The sequence below is a fragment of the Lygodium microphyllum genome, chromosome 25 (assembly GCF_053477565.2).
Source record: "Lygodium microphyllum isolate KBCC chromosome 25, Lygodium_microphyllum_v1.1.10, whole genome shotgun sequence".
In the NCBI taxonomy this organism is placed as follows: Eukaryota; Viridiplantae; Streptophyta; class Polypodiopsida; order Schizaeales; family Lygodiaceae; genus Lygodium; species Lygodium microphyllum.
Window position 1 is genome coordinate 99,751,093 of NC_141159.1, and position 17,767 is coordinate 99,768,859.

The 17,767-nt window shown below is 42.1% G+C and overlaps 1 protein-coding gene across 2 annotated transcripts in view; it reads left to right on the top strand.

Annotated features, from left to right (window-relative positions):
• The window catches only part of LOC148014552 (uncharacterized), a 34,285-nt gene extending 18,231 nt beyond the window's left edge, over positions 1 to 16,054 (top strand). Inside the window, exons 2-14 of one of the 2 annotated variants that reach the window (XM_087666361.1) lie at positions 5,060 to 5,149; positions 5,230 to 5,403; positions 5,478 to 5,687; positions 10,648 to 11,025; positions 11,256 to 11,350; positions 12,467 to 12,608; positions 12,680 to 12,846; positions 13,511 to 13,745; positions 13,831 to 13,974; positions 14,079 to 14,207; positions 14,291 to 14,377; positions 14,468 to 14,566; positions 14,661 to 16,054. In XM_087666361.1, the coding sequence (XP_087522487.1) occupies positions 5,060 to 5,149; positions 5,230 to 5,403; positions 5,478 to 5,687; positions 10,648 to 11,025; positions 11,256 to 11,350; positions 12,467 to 12,608; positions 12,680 to 12,846; positions 13,511 to 13,745; positions 13,831 to 13,974; positions 14,079 to 14,207; positions 14,291 to 14,377; positions 14,468 to 14,566; positions 14,661 to 15,794 (3,084 nt within the window). In that variant the 3' untranslated portion in view covers positions 15,795 to 16,054. The remainder of the gene's footprint in view (positions 1 to 5,059; positions 5,150 to 5,229; positions 5,404 to 5,477; positions 5,688 to 10,647; positions 11,026 to 11,255; positions 11,351 to 12,466; positions 12,609 to 12,679; positions 12,847 to 13,510; positions 13,746 to 13,830; positions 13,975 to 14,078; positions 14,208 to 14,290; positions 14,378 to 14,467; positions 14,567 to 14,660) is intronic. The other variant, XM_087666362.1, reaches the window with a different exon arrangement.
• Positions 16,055 to 17,767: the final 1,713 nt, after the last annotated feature.

Below are 17,767 nucleotides of genomic sequence, written 5' to 3' on the forward strand. Positions count from 1 at the left end.
TTTTCTGCTGTTAGAGAAGGAAGAAGGCTGTGTTTTTGCCTTGAAGTGTAGATTTTATCTTTTCATCAGGCTGAAGAAGGTTTGGGACTCGGAGACGAGAGCCCTAGTAGGCTGTGTTTTCACAGTCAGAGGGGGTTTCTTTTGCGTTTGTGCAGGCATTGTAGGTGAAGATGTCTACTGAGACTGACATGGAGTTCCAGGCGATCATGGATCGGAAGGTCCTTGTCTTACCAGCTCTTCCATAAGATCAAAAGCTTGATGGTGACAATTATCACATATGGCGTGCGATGATGTTGGCTATATTGGAGTCTTATGATTTGGCGGAGCTTGCGATGGAGGAGATCAACCGGCCCTTGGTGAGAGATGAGTCCAAACTCTCTTCAAGTGCTCGTGCGGAGTTGACCAAGGCCCAATCTCATTGGGACAAACTGAATGTCAAGATTCGTTCTTTTTTTTTTTGTCTTGTACAATAGCTGTGATAGCCCATATAGAGCACTTGACGGTGGCTCGTGAGATACGGTTGGAACTTGATCAAATGTACAACCGGATGATCCTTATGAAGAGGGTTTCTTTGGAGGTGCAAATGCGGACCCTGTCCGCGAATAAGTCTTCTTCGCTTCGAGAACACATCAATAAGCTTTAGGAGCTTCAGATGCAGGTTCAAAATGCGGGGAAGCCCATTTCCTCCGAAGACATGGCGATCACTTTATTGTCCCAGTTGTCACCACGATTTGGTACTTTTTATTCCACTCTTATTAATTTAGGGTGGGAGTCAACTCTTCGATGGTAAGAGTTGGTTCCTATGGTCTTGGACCAAGAGGAACAAATGAAGGGACAGAATGCTTCCAAATTAGAGGCATTGGTTGGTCAAGCCTCTCAGAAGAAGGGAAAGGACCAAAAGAAAAAGGAGGATGACAAATCCAAGGACAAAGAGAAAGAATCGACATGTCATATTTGTTGTAAGACCAGCCATTGGAAGAAGGATTGCCTCGACAAGGACAAGAAGGACACCAAGAAGAAGGATACAAAGGATTTTGGAGCGGTGGTTGCACCCTCATCAACTGCTTTTCTACACTTAGTGGTCATTGAGGACTCTACACCGAAGACTTTTGATGCTGCGATAATAGCTCCTCAGGCTCAAGAATGGATCGTGGATAGTGGTGCCTCTCGGCACATGACTCCTTTGACAGTAGTTGTTGCCCATTTGCGACCATTGCGTGAGCAGATACTCATAGGAGACAGGTCTTCTTTGTCTATTGTTGCACGGGGTGAGATGTAGCTGATTCCAGATGGACATGGTGGTAGCCACACTTCTGAGGTGTTGTATGTGTCAGGTTTAGGGTATCATTTACTTTCGGTACATGAGTTTTGTTCTCTTGGTCTCTTGGTGGAGTTTGACAATGATGTTCGCGTTCTTGATCGTGGATCGAGGAAGGTTCTCTCTTCTGGGTATGAGGAGAATGGCATTTACAAATTGAAATCTTCTTCTGCTCTTACCTCTCTTTTTCTTACCTCTCAGACATAGTCTGAGCAATGGTATGCTCGGTTTGGCCACCTGAACTATGAGTACCTTTGGAAGGCGTCGCACAGATTGCTTGTTCGAGGTATGCCGGACATAGTGGTGAGCCAACAGCCATGTGTCTCCTGCATTCGTGGGGAGCAGTATAGGGATGCGATTCCCAATAAAGCTTCGAGGCGGTCTACTTCACCTATGGAGCTTGTATCTACGGATCTTTGTGGCCCGATGAGGAATGAGTCCTTGAAGAGGAGCTTGTACTTCATGTTGATCGTAGATGACTACAATAGGATGACATGGGCCTACTTCTTGACGTTGAAGTTGGAGGCTTTCTCCCACTTCAAGGATTGACTTCTCTTTGAGGAGAACCGATATAGCCGGAGATTGAAGACCTTGCGCTCAGACAAGGGTGGTGAATTTGTTTCTAATGAGTTTGCTCGTTTTTGTGCAGATAGGGGCATTCACCAGGAGTTTGCTAATACCAACACTCCTCAAGAGAATGCCATTTTGGAGCGGAAGAACCGCAGTGTGATTGAGATGGTGCGCACCATGATGGAGCATCGACAGACACTTCAGTTTTTGTGGGCCGAGGCAGTGGCTACGACAATTCATATCCTCTATTGATCTCCCACTTCGAGGATGACACCTTTTGAGGCTTACTTTTGGACTAAGCCTGATGTCTCTTATTTCAGGATCTTTGGGTGTGACGCCTATGTGCACATCCCGAAGATATAGCATGACAAGTTTGAGGTGGCTTCCCAACACCGACAGGTCTTTGTTGGCTAAAGCTCCCAGTCCCAAGGTTATCACTTGTTTGATACCGTCAAGTGGGATGTCTACACGAGTCGAGATGTGCAGTTCGTGGAAGTTCCGGCCACAGAAGGGGGTGAGGAGCACCCAATACTTAGAGATCTAGGTGAGAGTTGGGCTCCCATGATAGTTCCGTGGAGCTAGAGCCCCTTAATGGAGATTTTTCCTCAGATTCTGAGTCTTCTCTTCCACCGGCCACCCCCGTGGATGTACCGGAGTCTTCAATAGATGGAGAGTGTCGAGGAGAGATTCGGCCTCCTCCTCATTGGGCCCGTGATACCCTCTAAGATTTAGGGATCGAGGGGGTCCCTGAGGAGTGGGAACCACAGGATGGGCCGCGGAGGTCACGGAGACACCAGGCACATACTACGGAGCTTGTTTGCTCTAACTACTGTTTGATGTCCCGTGTTATGTAGGATAGAGAGCCTACATCAGTGAAGGAAAATTTAAAGTTTGATCATTGGCGGAAGGTGATGGAAGCTGAGTTGGAGGCTATTGAGCGGAATGGCACTTGGTTTCTTGTGCCTCATTCCTCTCATAAGAAGGTGATTTCTGTCAAATGGGTCTTCAAGACCAAGTACCATAGTGATGGCTCCTTGGACAAGCACAAGGCTTGCCTTGTTGCTAAAGGTTTTGCACAGTTCCCAGGTGTTGACTTCCATGATACTTTTGCCCCTATAGTTGGATGGCGACTATTCATGCTATTCTTGCCTTGGCTGGCCATAAGAGATGGCCTGTTTTTCAATTAGATGTGAAGTCGGCCTTCTTGAATGGTGATTTGAAGGAGGAGATCTATGTAGAGCAGCCTCATGGATTTGGTTCTTCAGATGGGCAGGTTTACAAGTTAAAGAAGGCCTTGTATGGCCTGAAGCAAGCTCTGCGTGCTTGGAACAAGAAGATTGACTCGTTTCTCTAGGCCAAGTTGGGATATTGGCGTTCTAGGGCCGATCATCAGCTTTATGTGCACAATTCCAAGGGAGGTCATGTCCTAATTTTTTTGGTATGTTGATGACTTGATTATTGCATGTGCTCATATCCAGATGGTTGCAGAGACCAAGGCAGCCCTACATCAGAAGTTCGAGGTGATAGATTTAGAACTTCTCCATTTCTTTTTGGGCCATGAGATTTTTCAGCCTCAGAGGGGGATTTTCATCTCTCAGCAGAGATACGTATAGGAGCTCTTGGTGACTTTTGACATGGAGGATTGTCAGTCCATTTCTACTCCTATGGATTTGAATTGGAAGGCCACTTCACACACAGATTCTCCTTTGGCGGATGCTGCTCGCTACTGTTAGCTGATTGGCTCATTGATTTGGCTCCTCAACACACGGGTTGATCTATGTTTTGCTGTAGGTCTCTTGGCTGGGTTCATGAGTGCGCCTCAGTAGGTGCATTGGCAGGTTGCTCAGAGGATACTACGGTATTTGAGGGGGACCTTCGACTTAGGGATTCATTATCCAGTAGGTACAGGTGCTTCTGATCTTGTTCTTGCAGGTTGGAGTGATTCAGATTGGGCTAGTGATGTGGATCACAGGCGGTCTACTACAGGTTATTGTTTTACCTTAGGGGCTTGTTCTATCTCTTGGAGTAGCAAGAAGCACCGCACAGTAGCCCTATCTTTGAATGAGGCAGAGTATTGGGCTGCGTCTTCTACCACATGTGAGGCTGTGTGGCTTTGGCGGTTGTTGGAGGAGCTTGGTTGCCCCCAGACTTGTCCTACTATCTTGCGGTGCGATAATGAGAGTTGCATTGCCTTGGCACGGAATCCCATATTCCATGCCTGGACGAAGCACATAGAGATCCTGTATCACTTCATCAAGGAGAAGCTTCTGGATGCGACCATTGATGTGGAATACTATAAGATTGAAGACAATCTTGCAGATTTGTTTATAGAGGCACTTCCCAAGGCTTTACTTCATCGACATTCTAGATCCATACATCTGCTGCCTTGTCCAGGATTTGAGAGGGGGTGTTAGCAGTCAGCTCCCTGCCACATCAGCAGTGCCACATGGCAGTTTTGCCACGTGGCAGCAGTCAGGACTGCAGCCGACTGCAGTCCTGACTTAAATGCAGCCGACCCAACCTGCCTATTTTGGCATTCTACGAGGCATTCTTTTCAGCCTTTTAAAGGCTGAGAGGTTCTCAAGGCGGAGACATACGCAGATATTCTCTCTGCACTCGTGCATAATTCTGCATCCTTGTACAGCATTCTTCACTGCAGATTTTCTGTGTTTCACTGTCTCTTTCTCTCTCTCTCTTCTCTTTCCATTCACTCTTTGTCATGGTCATTCGCTTCCGCATTGCTTCACTCTGACATTTGGGATGTTCAAGGATCTTGAAACCTTCAATTCTCAATAAGACAGACCATTCTAATGTCCTTAATGCAATTGTATGCAACTGTACTAAATGTCCCGCTTGTCATGCATGATTTGCTTCATCATTCCTACCATTGGCCCTCTGGGTCCCATGTTTGTATTAGCCCCAATCAAGCAGATGCTATTCAGAACAATGGTGGACCTAGATCCTTGCCAGAAACCTTCATAAGCTGTTTAGTTGGAGTTATCATTAGATTCTGCTACTAATTCTGCCCAGGCTTAGGGAACTATGTTGATATAAATTATGCTTTGTTCAAGTTTTAGTCTTTTAAGAAAATCACACCATCGTGTTGCAACTAATGAATTACTGTTTTGAGTGTAGGTGGATAATACTAATACAGGATCGTTTATGACATAGGATGGTAGAGAGGCATGGGGTATTGGAGTGGCTCGAACAAAAAAGGAAGCAGAGCGAATTGCTGCTGTGGATGCATGTAAATTATTGAATGTAAGTTAGCTTGCTGAGTTTTTCCTTTCTGATATTTAACTGTATAAACTTATCTTTACTAGGAAAATCTTACCTTTCAGGAACTAGATCTGATCGTGGGTCCAAACAAGAGCACTGCACCCACTCCCTCTGGATGGGGAGAAAACCCTAAAAATATTCTGGTGACCAGTGCAGCCTTTAGAAATGTATGCTGTGGAGCAAATGCCCGGCCACTGCCTATTAGTTTGCGTGCATCAGGGCCAGATCATGCAAAGGTTGTGCCAGTAAATGTTTTACTTGCTTGTGAGCATAAGGTTTGTGCAGTGCACTCAGTGTTAGGTTTCTGCAGGTGTTTGTGGCTGAGCTTGTAGTGCCTTTACAAGGTGGGAAGGACGTCTTTGTTGCCATTGGAGAGGGTCGCAATAAAGCGGAGGCTGAGCGTGCATGCTGCTATGCTGCCTGTGACAGACTTCACCAAGAAGGCCTTCTGAGAAAGCCTGGTGATGTTGATGGAGCACCGGTTCCTGGCTTTAGCAGCAAGGCTATGATTATGCAGCAGGTAATACATTATAAATGCCATAATTGTTTGGATGAGCTGATCTTATTGTGTGAAGCATTTCCTTAGGCAGGCTACTTGTGCGCTAGTTTTGAGCTGTGCTTTCAAATACGATGTGCTTTTTTGCCCAACAATTTCTTGAGCTTACCTCAAATTACTTTATTCATATATCATTTGACTTTTGGAATAATTAGCAGACAGAGCAGCTCGTGAAACGAGGTTCTAAAAATAGTAAAACATGTTCAGAATGCAGGCCTAAAACATTACTGATTACAGAGTTCAGATCAGAAGACTTCTTCAAAACTCAAGGTGCCAATATGCTGTTCATTCCAGACACAGTGCAGGAGTTGCTAATTTGGCTGAAAATGTTCTGAACATTTGGAAATTCTGGGAAAAGAATACTACCTGTGGAAAGTTAAAACAAGCATTTGAGGACTCAATATAAACGATTGCCTAGGCCAGTTAGCAGCTCCAAACTTTACCTTTCTCTAGTAGATCTCTAACTTGGTCATTCTTGACTAAGCATGCTCATTTCAAAAGAAGCTTCGTTGTCCTATATTTTAGCAGTCATGTGTCTTGCATAGTCATCTCCTGCTTGTGAGCCTTAGTTTGAGTTAGACAAGGACATTAGGAGCTCTGACACTTAGTCTATCATGTGTCATGATGGAGGAGGCAGCTTTGTTTAGTGCATGGATGTCTTTTTTAGTTGGTTTTAGGCGTGGCCACACTGGCAATGGAGAGTTTCCAGCCATTTTTAATGGCTGGAGAGTCAGTTCACACTGGACAGAGGCGATCAACTTTATTTTATTGTGATTAGCAGTTTGTTGATGGCATTTGCATTATTTTATTCCAAAGTAGTTGGCCAGTTTTTTGGGCATTTATGAGAGCAATAATTTGCCTCTTTCATATTCTTGGCTATTTAAATTGGTCTCATGTTGGCTGGTATCATTCAATCACTCTTTGTAGATCTTCAGCACACTCCAACATTCAAAATTCTCCTCTGTCTTTTAGTGTTGCCTTCTATCATCAGCTTGATTTGGTGCCCTCACGGGCGCCATGGGCTGCTTGGAGGGACTGATTGATCCACTCTTTGTATTCAGCTTTCATTTAGATTCAATGCAGACCTATCACTTCCTTCTCTTCTTTCTTTGTAGTTGTTCTCTTCCCTTTCTCTTGTTTGTGTTTCTCTTCCGTTGCACTCTCTCATGGTATCAGAGTCAAAGTGAGGGCTTAGAGGTTCTATGAAGAGAAGACCACCCTTAACTTGTTGTTTGGAGCAGATTTGTCGCGAAGAACGTAGATTTTTTGCATTGTTCAAGACACAGGACACCTATAGCTACTCTTTGTAGGGTGCAACTGATTTACCCTTTGTTTGGGCAGCTTGATACCAAAAGTAGCATTTTTTTGTGTGTTTGCAGGTCTATAAGGGTTATGGAGTTCCACTCGTTCAATGCTTTTGATGACTCAAATGAGGAGACGATTCAGTCTTCCTTCGATAGGTGGTCCCATCAATTAAAACATCACAAAGAGTGACATGAAGATTGATGTTTAAAGCTTCGTTTTCACTCAGGAGCCCCCTTCTTTTCCCCTTCTCTTCATGTTTCTCACAAGGCCCATATATTAAGATCTTATATAGCTGTTGTGGCACCTTCTTGTTCAAGTGCCTATTCTTCCTTCTCTCTCCAAAGAAGATTGACTTGATGTTGTAAACTACTCTCTTTGATCATGTAAAGTGGTGTGTTAGTTGATGCCTTTGACTTATGGGACTTTGTTATTAGCCCAATCCCTTGCCCAATGGAGGATCTCTGTTTTGGTTTCATGATGGATCGAGCTGCCCTTTGGGATTGGCTTAACTCTAGCTTCACAAGCTTGTAGGATTCTATCCTTATGCATGTGTATAGACTTTGGACCAAAGCAAAGGTGTGGACAAAGCTCTCTTCTCTTTACCATCAGAAGGCCTTTGCCTATTGCATCACCCTAGAGAAGAAACTTTGGATGCTTTCTATTAATAATTCTCCTTCTATGTAGGATCACATCAATAGGATGGAGGACATGAGAGATGAGCTTGTATCCCTTGGTAGGATGATTTCATCAATGGACATGGCGATAATTCTCATTGCTCATCTACCATTTCCCAAGTATGACGTCTTCTATACCGATTCGCTTATCGTTAGTACTCTGGAGACTATTCTATGGAAAGCTCTACTTATTTTGGAGTACAAAGAGCAACTCAAGGAGATTGTTACAATGGATCCAACCTTACTAAAGCTCTTTTGTTTTTTTTTGTGGGGTAATGTATTGCCATATAGCTTTATTGTGGGACATCACCCAAAGTCCTTGGAGGGCATCATTCCAAGGGATAGCAAGTGTCGCTAAGCCACATAGCAACTAGGAGGGATTGATCCTTGTACTAGTTGAAACCACCCACAACAACAACAATTCAATCCTGCCCGCCCCCCCCCCCCCCCCCCCCAACACACACACAAAAAGAAAAAAGAAAAAAAAAGAACTTAGATATCTAAAGCTTTCATTGTTGGTTTGGGAGGGGTCAATAAAAAGGATAATAAGTAGGGGAAGAATGGGAAGAAAAAGCAGGTTAAACCTTGGGATTCTTATTGCTTTAACATCAATTCAAAGAAGCCTAAATGTCCACACTGTGGGAAGGACACTCGTCTTGAATCTTCAAAGTGTTGGAAAAGATACCCTCACCTTCATCTGAGCACGAAGGATGGAGCTAAAGCATCTAAGCCTTCCTCTACATTTGCTTTGATTGTCACCCATGAGTTCGTGCTCCTTCACATCCTCTTCATTTTATCCAATTGTTATCTATTAGTCCATGTTCCTTCACATCCGTGAGATGAAGAAGCCTTCTTCATTGGTTGTACTGTCTTCAGAGAGACCTTGGCTTATTGATAATAGTGTCTCAAGTCATATGACTTCTTGAGGAGATTTGTTGTAGGATCTCTATTCATTAGAGGGTAAGTCACCATTGTGACATTTCTTTAGTGTCTATTAGTGGTGTTGGCACTTTGCCATAACCTCACTATCCATTGAGCTCCATTTCGGAAGTTCTACATATTTTAGATATGGGCTTTCCAGTTTTCTCAATTCATGGCCTTATTAGACTTGGTACTTGGGTTATCTTCATTGAATGGGTGGGCCTTCCTTTCTAGTTCAGTTTTTGGGCCTGAGAGAGGATGTTGAGCTAACATAAGCATTACATGTTGAATTAGCCACTTAAATAGCCCCAAAAATACTTAATTAAATCAAAACCTTAAAATGGTGCACGGTTTGAGAGAGTTTTAAAACAGTGCGATATGAGGTCTCGAAACTTTCTATAATTAGGTATGCTGCTCTCCATTCAGCCCAATCTCGTTTTTGTAGATTTAAGGCCCTTTAGCTTCGCGCCAGGCCCCATTTGTAGAGGACATCTTAGTCGAAATTGCCCGTTGCTCTCTACATCCATTAGGTGTTTGGTTCCAACCTTCATTGCACAGTCTACATCAATTTCTACTGCGTTTGCTGATTAGCCACATTGTCTACAGCCGATAACTTGCTAAATTGTTACTTTTGTAATTTGCAACTGCTGTTCGGACTGCCATGTCATTATACCTGCGTTTTTGCTGCTGTCAGCTTGCCATGTCATCATCAACTTGCTACGTTTTTCAAGACACGAGAGTTTGGGGTTCAATTTTCATTCCTCCACGGTTTGTTTGCTGCATGAGCATTGTATGCTCAACATCCGGTCATTGATTCAAATTTCCATTGCGTTCATTGTCTTTGAGTTACCTAACTCTAATTTTGTTCTTTTGAGTTTATGCTTTGTCGTATGGTTTCATTTATGTTTTTGTGTTAGGTTATTTCTTCACAACATGCTCAATTTAGTTTTGCCATCAGCGAATGCTCTCTTTTTGTCATACCGATATATGCATGCTTACCTTTCCATATGCGCATGTATAGGTTCCCCTCACAACCCAAAAATCAATTGTGTTCAATGTGAACGGGGTACTTCCACATAGGTGGCAAAAGTAGAAGAGATCATTACTGATCAACAAGCTCTTGGAAGTGGATAAGTATTGGGTGATTTTGCGATCAAGGCTCACTAAGTTTTTGAAGGAAATATCTACCTTGTTTGACATTGCCATTTGGAGCTCAATGAAGGAGGCCAACTTGAGCAAGCTACTCCAACTAGTTAGAAGTGATTGTATGAAGCTCACAAGGCAAGCACCAATATTTATATTTCAATAAGGACAAGGCAAGTGAAAAACAATTCTTGCAACCACTTCTTTTGCAAGGAGTCACACAAAGCCCCTTTTTTTGAAATGTTTTGATGACATCGGATTGGCCAACAACGACACTATTTGTGGATGACAGAAAATATCATATTCAAATCCACAATAAAGAGCTTGACATGCTGTAGTCTTGGTTGTGGTCATTGAGTCCTCTCTGGTCTGACATGTCACAGACTTTCCTGCCAGCTCTGTCCTCTTCATCGACTTTATCAACTCTGCTACAGCCTCAGAAGTCTTGTTGCAACAAATTGTGCCGCCCATTCTTTTGCTCATCATTAGCTTCATTCGTTTCTGCTTTTCAAGGTCTCCATAAAGTTTCTTATATGTGATCATTGCTAGGAATGTCGCCAATGTTGTTTAGATCCTTCTGGTTGAGGAGTCTTGTGTAATTGCTCCTCACAACAAAGTAGGTTAGGACATCCTCGGACATCTGTTAAGGAGAAATTGTGCTGGAGTTGTGGCTTTTGTGTGCTCATGTGTACTTCTTATGCAATTGGTTGTACAATGGTGACTGTTTTAAAATGTTGTTCAGGTTACAATTCTGATTGCTTACAATGCTTTGTTTTCAACACCTTGCTTTTTGAGCTTACTGTGCAGCCATGGTTTGTTGATTTTTGAGCCTGTCAGCTGGAAGAAGGATTCTAAGCTGCTGTTTTTGTTCTCAATGTCAGCAAAATGAACAGCCTTCCATTGTAGGCCTTCGAGATGATGAACTTGTCATGATGGAAGATGCTCTTAAACGTCTTCATTTGGAAATGGAATGTGATCTTGGGCAAAAGGTGCCGGAGCAGTCAGCCCTTGAGGGGTTGCAAGATCCCTACATGCAGAAACAAAGATTTGATTATGCCACAAGTGAGCAGGTAACTTCAGAAAATGCTGCACTATGCCTGGGAGCAAATGACAGGTTATCTTCTTCAGATCTCACAGAGCAATGGCAAGCACGTCAATCATTACCTTTGTGGGCAGAAAGGCAGAAGATTGTTGACACAATAGCCAACAATCAAGTGGTGGTTCTGACAGGGGAAACTGGATGTGGCAAGACAACACAGGTGTAATAATGCAGATGTCTAGATACTAATGAAATGTTGCAATAAACATGCATTTACTGATGTGATGGAATCAGTGAAGTTGCTATAACACTTTTCTCAATTCAAAAAGAGTTCAATTTCTGTGGCCTAATTGGCAGAGGTTTTTGTTAGGAAGGGTATTGGCAGCATTGTCATAGTCTATGGAATGCGGCTGTTTGTCTATAATTTTTATGGAAAATGTCTGAATGCAGGTGCCGCAATACATCTTAGAATCTTATGAGCACAATAATATGGGTGCTGAAGTTCATATTGTGGTGACCCAACCAAGGAGGATTGCTGCTATCAGGTTGTATATGAGTCACTATCAGATTTTTCTGTTTATGTTACACAGCTTGAAATTGAAGGTGTCGTGTTAAAAAATGCATGGTGGCGTCACTTTGGTTAAATGTATTAAATCAGATTATGTTAGATGTTTTTTGCCAAGACCATTCATGTCATGGTCTATTGGGGGATCATATAGTTTCTATGCTGGTGTCTATGCACAGGCAAGCCATTCACAATGTATAATCATTCTTTTTAAAATACACCCAAGTTTTATGCGAGGAACTTCAATCTACATCCTTTATCTTTTTTTTTTTGTTTTTCCTTTGATCCACACTCTCAGCCATCTGTTGTTGTGACTTCTGCTGACGGTCCACCTTGCAGGATATAGCTGCTAGGATTTTTTCCAACTCAGTCCTTGTAGCGTGAAACTGTCAGGAGGAGTCACAACTGCGGATTGCTATAAGGTTGGGCTTTCCTTTAACCTCTCGCACTAAAGGTTCAGGTGGTCAAACAGTTTCTTTCTCTGTTGATCTTTGGCAACAGAGAAGCAACAGAGAAAGGAGCTGTTCAGGCATGCCAAAGATATTAGCAAGTGAATCACACTTCTTATGTTGAAACTACTTCTAGACAGGATTATGAGAATCCAGCTGCATTGTTTGGTTTCTCTCTCAGAATCTGTTAGCAGAGGAAAATGATGAGCTGCAACGCATCTTTTATAGCTTGGATATTTTATTTTTCACTTCAGTATTTCAGTTTTCTGTTGCACTTTATGCAAGTACAGTTTCTCACATTATCATTGATTATGTAGCTGGCTCCCTGTCCGTGTGTTGGTTTCTGGTCATATTTTTTTGTGATGCTACAACATTGGTAGGAAGATGGTGTTTGAGTTACTGTACTGTGCTATTTTGGTAGTGACCTCATTTTAGTCAATGGTTGTTTGCAGTGTTTTAGTTGTTAGATCCTGAATCTGCATGACATTTGTGCATACTCTATTGTTAGCTATTCATTAATCTCTTTAAAAGGAGTAACCAGCTATTATATGCAAGTCAGATTGCAGTACAGGTTTACCTGAATCATCTTAAAGTTATCATTTGTCTTGGGCAATATCTATAACACCAGCTGTTCTTGGTGCATACAGTGTTGCTGAACGTGTTGCTTGGGAGAGAGGCGAGCCAGTTGGGAAGAGTGTTGGTTACACCATAAGGCTAGAGAGTGTTCTACCAAGGCCGCGAGGAAGTATACTGTATTGCACAACAGGTGTCCTGCTGAGGAGATTGCAGGTAAAGACTGAGTTTTTTCTGCGAGTGATGGTTGAAGGAAGAAACTCATCAGTTCTAATGTCACTTGACAGCGAAGCGATGGTGTTTCTGGAATCACCCACATAATTATTGATGAAGTTCATGAACGTAATCTGGAGACGGACTTCTTACTTGTGGTTGTTCGTGAGCTCCTTCAGCATCACACATCTTTGCGAGTGATTATTATGAGTGCTACACTTGATTCACATATTTACACAAGGTCACCACTACATTCATGTCTGATTTTGCCATGAATTTAAGATAAGAAAGGGATTTGAATTTCTTTGAAAGAAAAGCAATGGATTTGAATTCTGTCCCTGGCTAGTCATAGTTCTGACATTATCCATTATAGATGGGTTTAGTTCTGATCTCTAACCTTGAGGATTGACTAAACAGCACAATCTTCAAGTTGCTTCCATGCTTGGATTGAACAATTTTCCATCTTTCAATCATTTTCTAGACTTGATTGTGATTATAGCTTTCTGCTCAAATTTTGCCAATCAAACCTTTGGAAAATCAAGCCAAACTTCTGAGTTCTAGAGAATTTGGTATTAGGAATGGAACTGTTTGGAGTCTCAGCTTTATTAAGGTGCAAAGAGGTTTCAGGAAATCTAAATGGGTCTCTCATCATTCTCCAATTTCTCTATGGCAAGCCTTTTTGACCTGCAAGATCTGGACTCTTGATGGAGAAAGAGGCCCTAGATACCTGACCTGTCTGCACATTTACTAATGCTAGTAGAGCTGATTTTTTAGAAGATCTCACGGGTAGGGGAAGTTGCAATATTCTTGCTCAATCATAAAAGAGAATTAATTCAACAAAACAGGATCTTACTGATGGTGTTTTTTCTTTGATGTTTCCCTGTCAATATGCCCTATTTCTGCAGGTACTTCAATCATTGTCCGAGCATCAGCATACCAGGAAAGATCTATCCTGTGCAAGTTTATTTTTTGGAGGATCTCGGAAGGTTGATGGGCCAATACAGCTTCATCGTGTCAAGATTCCCCAAATCAGGAATTCCTGAGGATGAAGAGATTGATGTGGATCTTGTCAGTAACGTCTTGTCATGGGTGGTTGATGCTTTTGCCAAGGATGATGGTGCAACTTTATGCTTTCTTCCTGTAAGAATATTGTTCATGTTTTTAACATTCATTAGATCTTGCATTTTGGGTTTTGTTGTTTCTCTGACAATTGCATAAAACACAGGGCTTGGATCATATTGTCATGGTAAGAGATCGGCTACAGAAAATGCCTTCTGGCAGAAAGATGATGGTTCTTCTACTGCACTCACAACTTCCAGCTGGTGAACAAAGAGCTGCATTTACCCGTGCACCAGCAGGCTTATGCAAGGTTTCCACCTAACCTCCATAATCATGTCTGTCATGAGGATGCCTTTAAGTTGACGACGGCTAAGTGCAGCATATTTTTGATCCGCTTCTTGGCATGTTTATCAGGTGATTTTGGCGACAAACATAGCAGAGACAAGTGTCACAATTGATGATGTTGTTTATGTCGTAGATTGTGGAAAAGTGAAAGAGAAACATTTTGATCCCTCTAGGAATATGAATACATTGCGAGTGCAGGTGCTTAGTGGTGTAAAATTGTGCTGTTTGAGTTATTCTGTACTCTAGGCACTGAGTGCTGTAGTACATTTTTGATCTTACAGTGGATTTCTCAAGCAAGTGCACGGCAGCGTCAGGGTAGGGCTGGGCGTGTAAGGTCTGGCTTTTGCTTTAGGCTATACTCAAAACAGGTGAAGCACTGATAGTCTCTTTTTTCTTTGTGGCTGTACTGCACTGAACTTTTAACCTGAAATGTAATTATTCTTGTGGATGTATCACAGGTCTTTACTACTATGTTGGAGCATCAAGTTCCAGAGATGCATCGTGTGCCCCTTGAGGAGCTATGCCTTCAAATAAAAGCCATTGCAACTCCAAGTGTGGTAATGTTTTTCCCATGATTAATTCTCTTTTGCAGTCTAAAATTGGGTCATTTCCTTGAGTCTAAGCTAGAGATTTATGGTCGGCATTCTGCAGGTTCAAGAGACCCTGACCAGCAGCCAGTTGCAGCCTTTTGAGAATTTGAAGCTGGGGCAATCAGCTATGAATAATATTGCTATGTTCCTTTCAAAAGCTTTGCAACCTCCGAAGGGTTTTGCAGTAGCTGCTGCTGTCAAGGCACTTCAAGAGCTTGGTGCTATAGATCGACATGAAAATTTAACAGTTTTAGGAATGACACTAGCAAAGCTAGCCATTCCTCCACGATTTGGCAAGATGCTAGTGTATGGAGCTTTTATGGGTTGTTTGGACCCTCTCTTGACTATGGCATCAGCTGCATCTTGTAGGGACCCATTTGTTGCTCCTGTCAATAAGAGGGCTGAGGCTGATCGAGTGCGGGAGAGTTTTGCAGTTGGATCATCCTATGGAAGTGATCAGTTGGCCCTAGTTAATGCATTTGAACAGTGGCTTGCAGCCTGTTCACGTAGCCAAGGCCATTTGTTTTGTGATGAAAGTTTTCTGGCTCCTGCCACCATGAGGCTAATTGCAGGGATGAGACAGCAGTTGAAGAGAACACTGACAGAAGCAGGCATCCAGGAACAACATATTGGGTCAAGTGGGCATTCTTCTATCCACTTGGCCAGGTGTCTTCTGGTTGCAGGGCTCTATCCAAACATTGCTGGTTCTGAATTCTGCCTTGAGTCTAGAGGAGTAAAAAATACAAAACGATTAAGAATAGGGTTTAAAGTTCAAAATGGACGTGTTCTCATTCATCCAACTTCTGTTGTATCAGAAAAGTCTTTGAATCCAGGTACACATTACTATTTGGTGTTCCAAGAGAAAGTGCAGACAAGCCAAGTGTTTGTACGTGGTTGTACATTACTTCCTCCTCTTGCAATTGTTCTTTTGGGATGGAATGTCCAAGTAAGTGCAGATCCTCCTCCGCCTGGGTTAAGTGGTGACTGGATGCTGCTGGAAGTGGAGTCATGGTTGAAATTTTTGATTGATAGAAAATCAGGAGCTCTACTTCTACAACTTCGTGAGGCTTTCGATAAAGTTTTAAGCAAATGGATGAGTGGGGGTGCGCACAGGGATGCTGAATGCCATCTCATGAATGTAGTGGCAGCTCTTCTTGAAGCAACTTGCAATGACATATTTGTCAGTACAGGATGACAACTCTCTTTGGCATTGTGAATTGAAGTCAAGACACCAATTGATGCTTTACTCGGTCAGTTAGACAATATGCTTACTCCAATGAGTTCAGAGTTTTGCATGCAGTTATGCATGTGCAAATTGTATCTTGCAGGAAACAATACGTACTCTGTACCAGGGGATCAGAAAATTACGGTGCACAGCTGCATGCATTGCATGTGTCACACATGATCCCTCTGCAGGGGCAGCCATTTAACAGCAAAATCTGAGTGCTTGTTTAACTGGTGGCTCATGTGTTTCATCTGCCACTCTTGATCTCTCTGCAGGATCAGCTTTCTGCTCATGAACTCTAAGAAGTCAAAGGTGGCTTTATATTTATAATGATTGTCAGATACAGAAGTCAAGTTCTTGATTGGACTTGTGATGCTTTAGTCATAGGTTTTATGTCAAACGGCCTACTAAATTTTATATCAAGGTTCTGCAAACTGTCATGTTGCTATCCTATCATAAGTGATAAGCCCTCATTTTTCCTCTATTGTTAGAGATTCTTGTTAGCCATTATGTTTTACAGTTGTGTGCTACCTAGGTTATGCAATCACTGTTGCCCTAAGACCAATTCTGTTGTTGTCATTTGCATACTTTGGAAGTTTATTTTTCTAGTATGCCCTTGCGCTTCTAATGAAACATTGTGTGCTTCCGCATCCCATATATCCTTCGTGCTCCCATTCATGAGAGAGACAATATGAGTATTGGGTACCTAGGACAAATGCAATTTCTTAACTAACGTATAGTTAAGACTGTTGTGAGTTGATCCATCATCCACAAGAATATATACTTCTGTTAATCATGCCATGCATATAGAACAGCTAATGGGGGTGAAATGTAAATTGCCATGGAGAGAGTTAATTAACACTCATGCTCATCAGTATGGTGGCAATCTTGTACATGGTTCATGCAGATTAATGGAGTAGCTTCAAGAGTAACACTATCAAGACAAGACATATCTGAGATGCTTGTTGGCATACAAGCTACTGTAAAGGATTTGAGATTTTTAAGACATTTTAGTGAAGAGCAGTAAAATTTTTCTAATCAATGAAGAGCAGTAAAATTACCTTGTCCTTGATTCGTTAAGCCTTGTCGTTGATTTGAGATTTTAAAGACATTTTAATGAAGAGCAGTAAAATTTTAAGGTCACTAATCAACGACAAGGCTTAATGTTGTGGTTAATTACCTTGTAGTTAAGTACGTTGGGTGAATCATACTAGGATTAGTGACCTCTTGGGAAGTTTCCTAAGAAAATGGTCAAGATTTGTGTTTAGCCAATAGAGCACTAACAAAGCTTTCGTAGTCGTGCTATTAGGTATACTAAGGATTATGAAGAGATGTACAAGTGTCGATTGGTCATAGGGGCCATTGCATGCTTCTTGATCTTTTGTTATAGTCTCACTTTAATATCAATGTCTAGTCCCTCAGGATAATGGAAGTTCAGAAAAGCTTAGTTAACCTCTTATCTACTTAGGAGAATGACCTTTTTTAGCACCACATTGATATCTTTAGGTATATCTATTGTCTATGTTCAGATTGACCTTAGCGAATCCATTTGTATGAATTGTCCATTCTTCGACTCTTTAATCTATATGCCTTTATACTCATTTCTTAGCATTCTATATCCTAATGTAGGTTGCTTCTTAACCCCTTGTCAATATCTTAGTATGCCAGCCCATTGCTGGCTCTTGCGGCATTATAATCTAGCTTTGCTACATATACTGTTTGCTCAAGACTCTTGTTTTGATACTCGCACACCTCACTCAATCTCAAAATCTCTCTTTGCTCTTCAAGTGATGGAGAAAAAGGGGGAAGAAGAGATTGAAAGAAAGAAGAGATCGCTCTTTGATGGCCTCACTTATAGTCTCTCCCACTCTCTTTCTCTTTCTCTCTCAATAAGGTGCACAAATGATGAGATGGAAGCAAGGGGAAGGGTTGCTCTTAAAGTT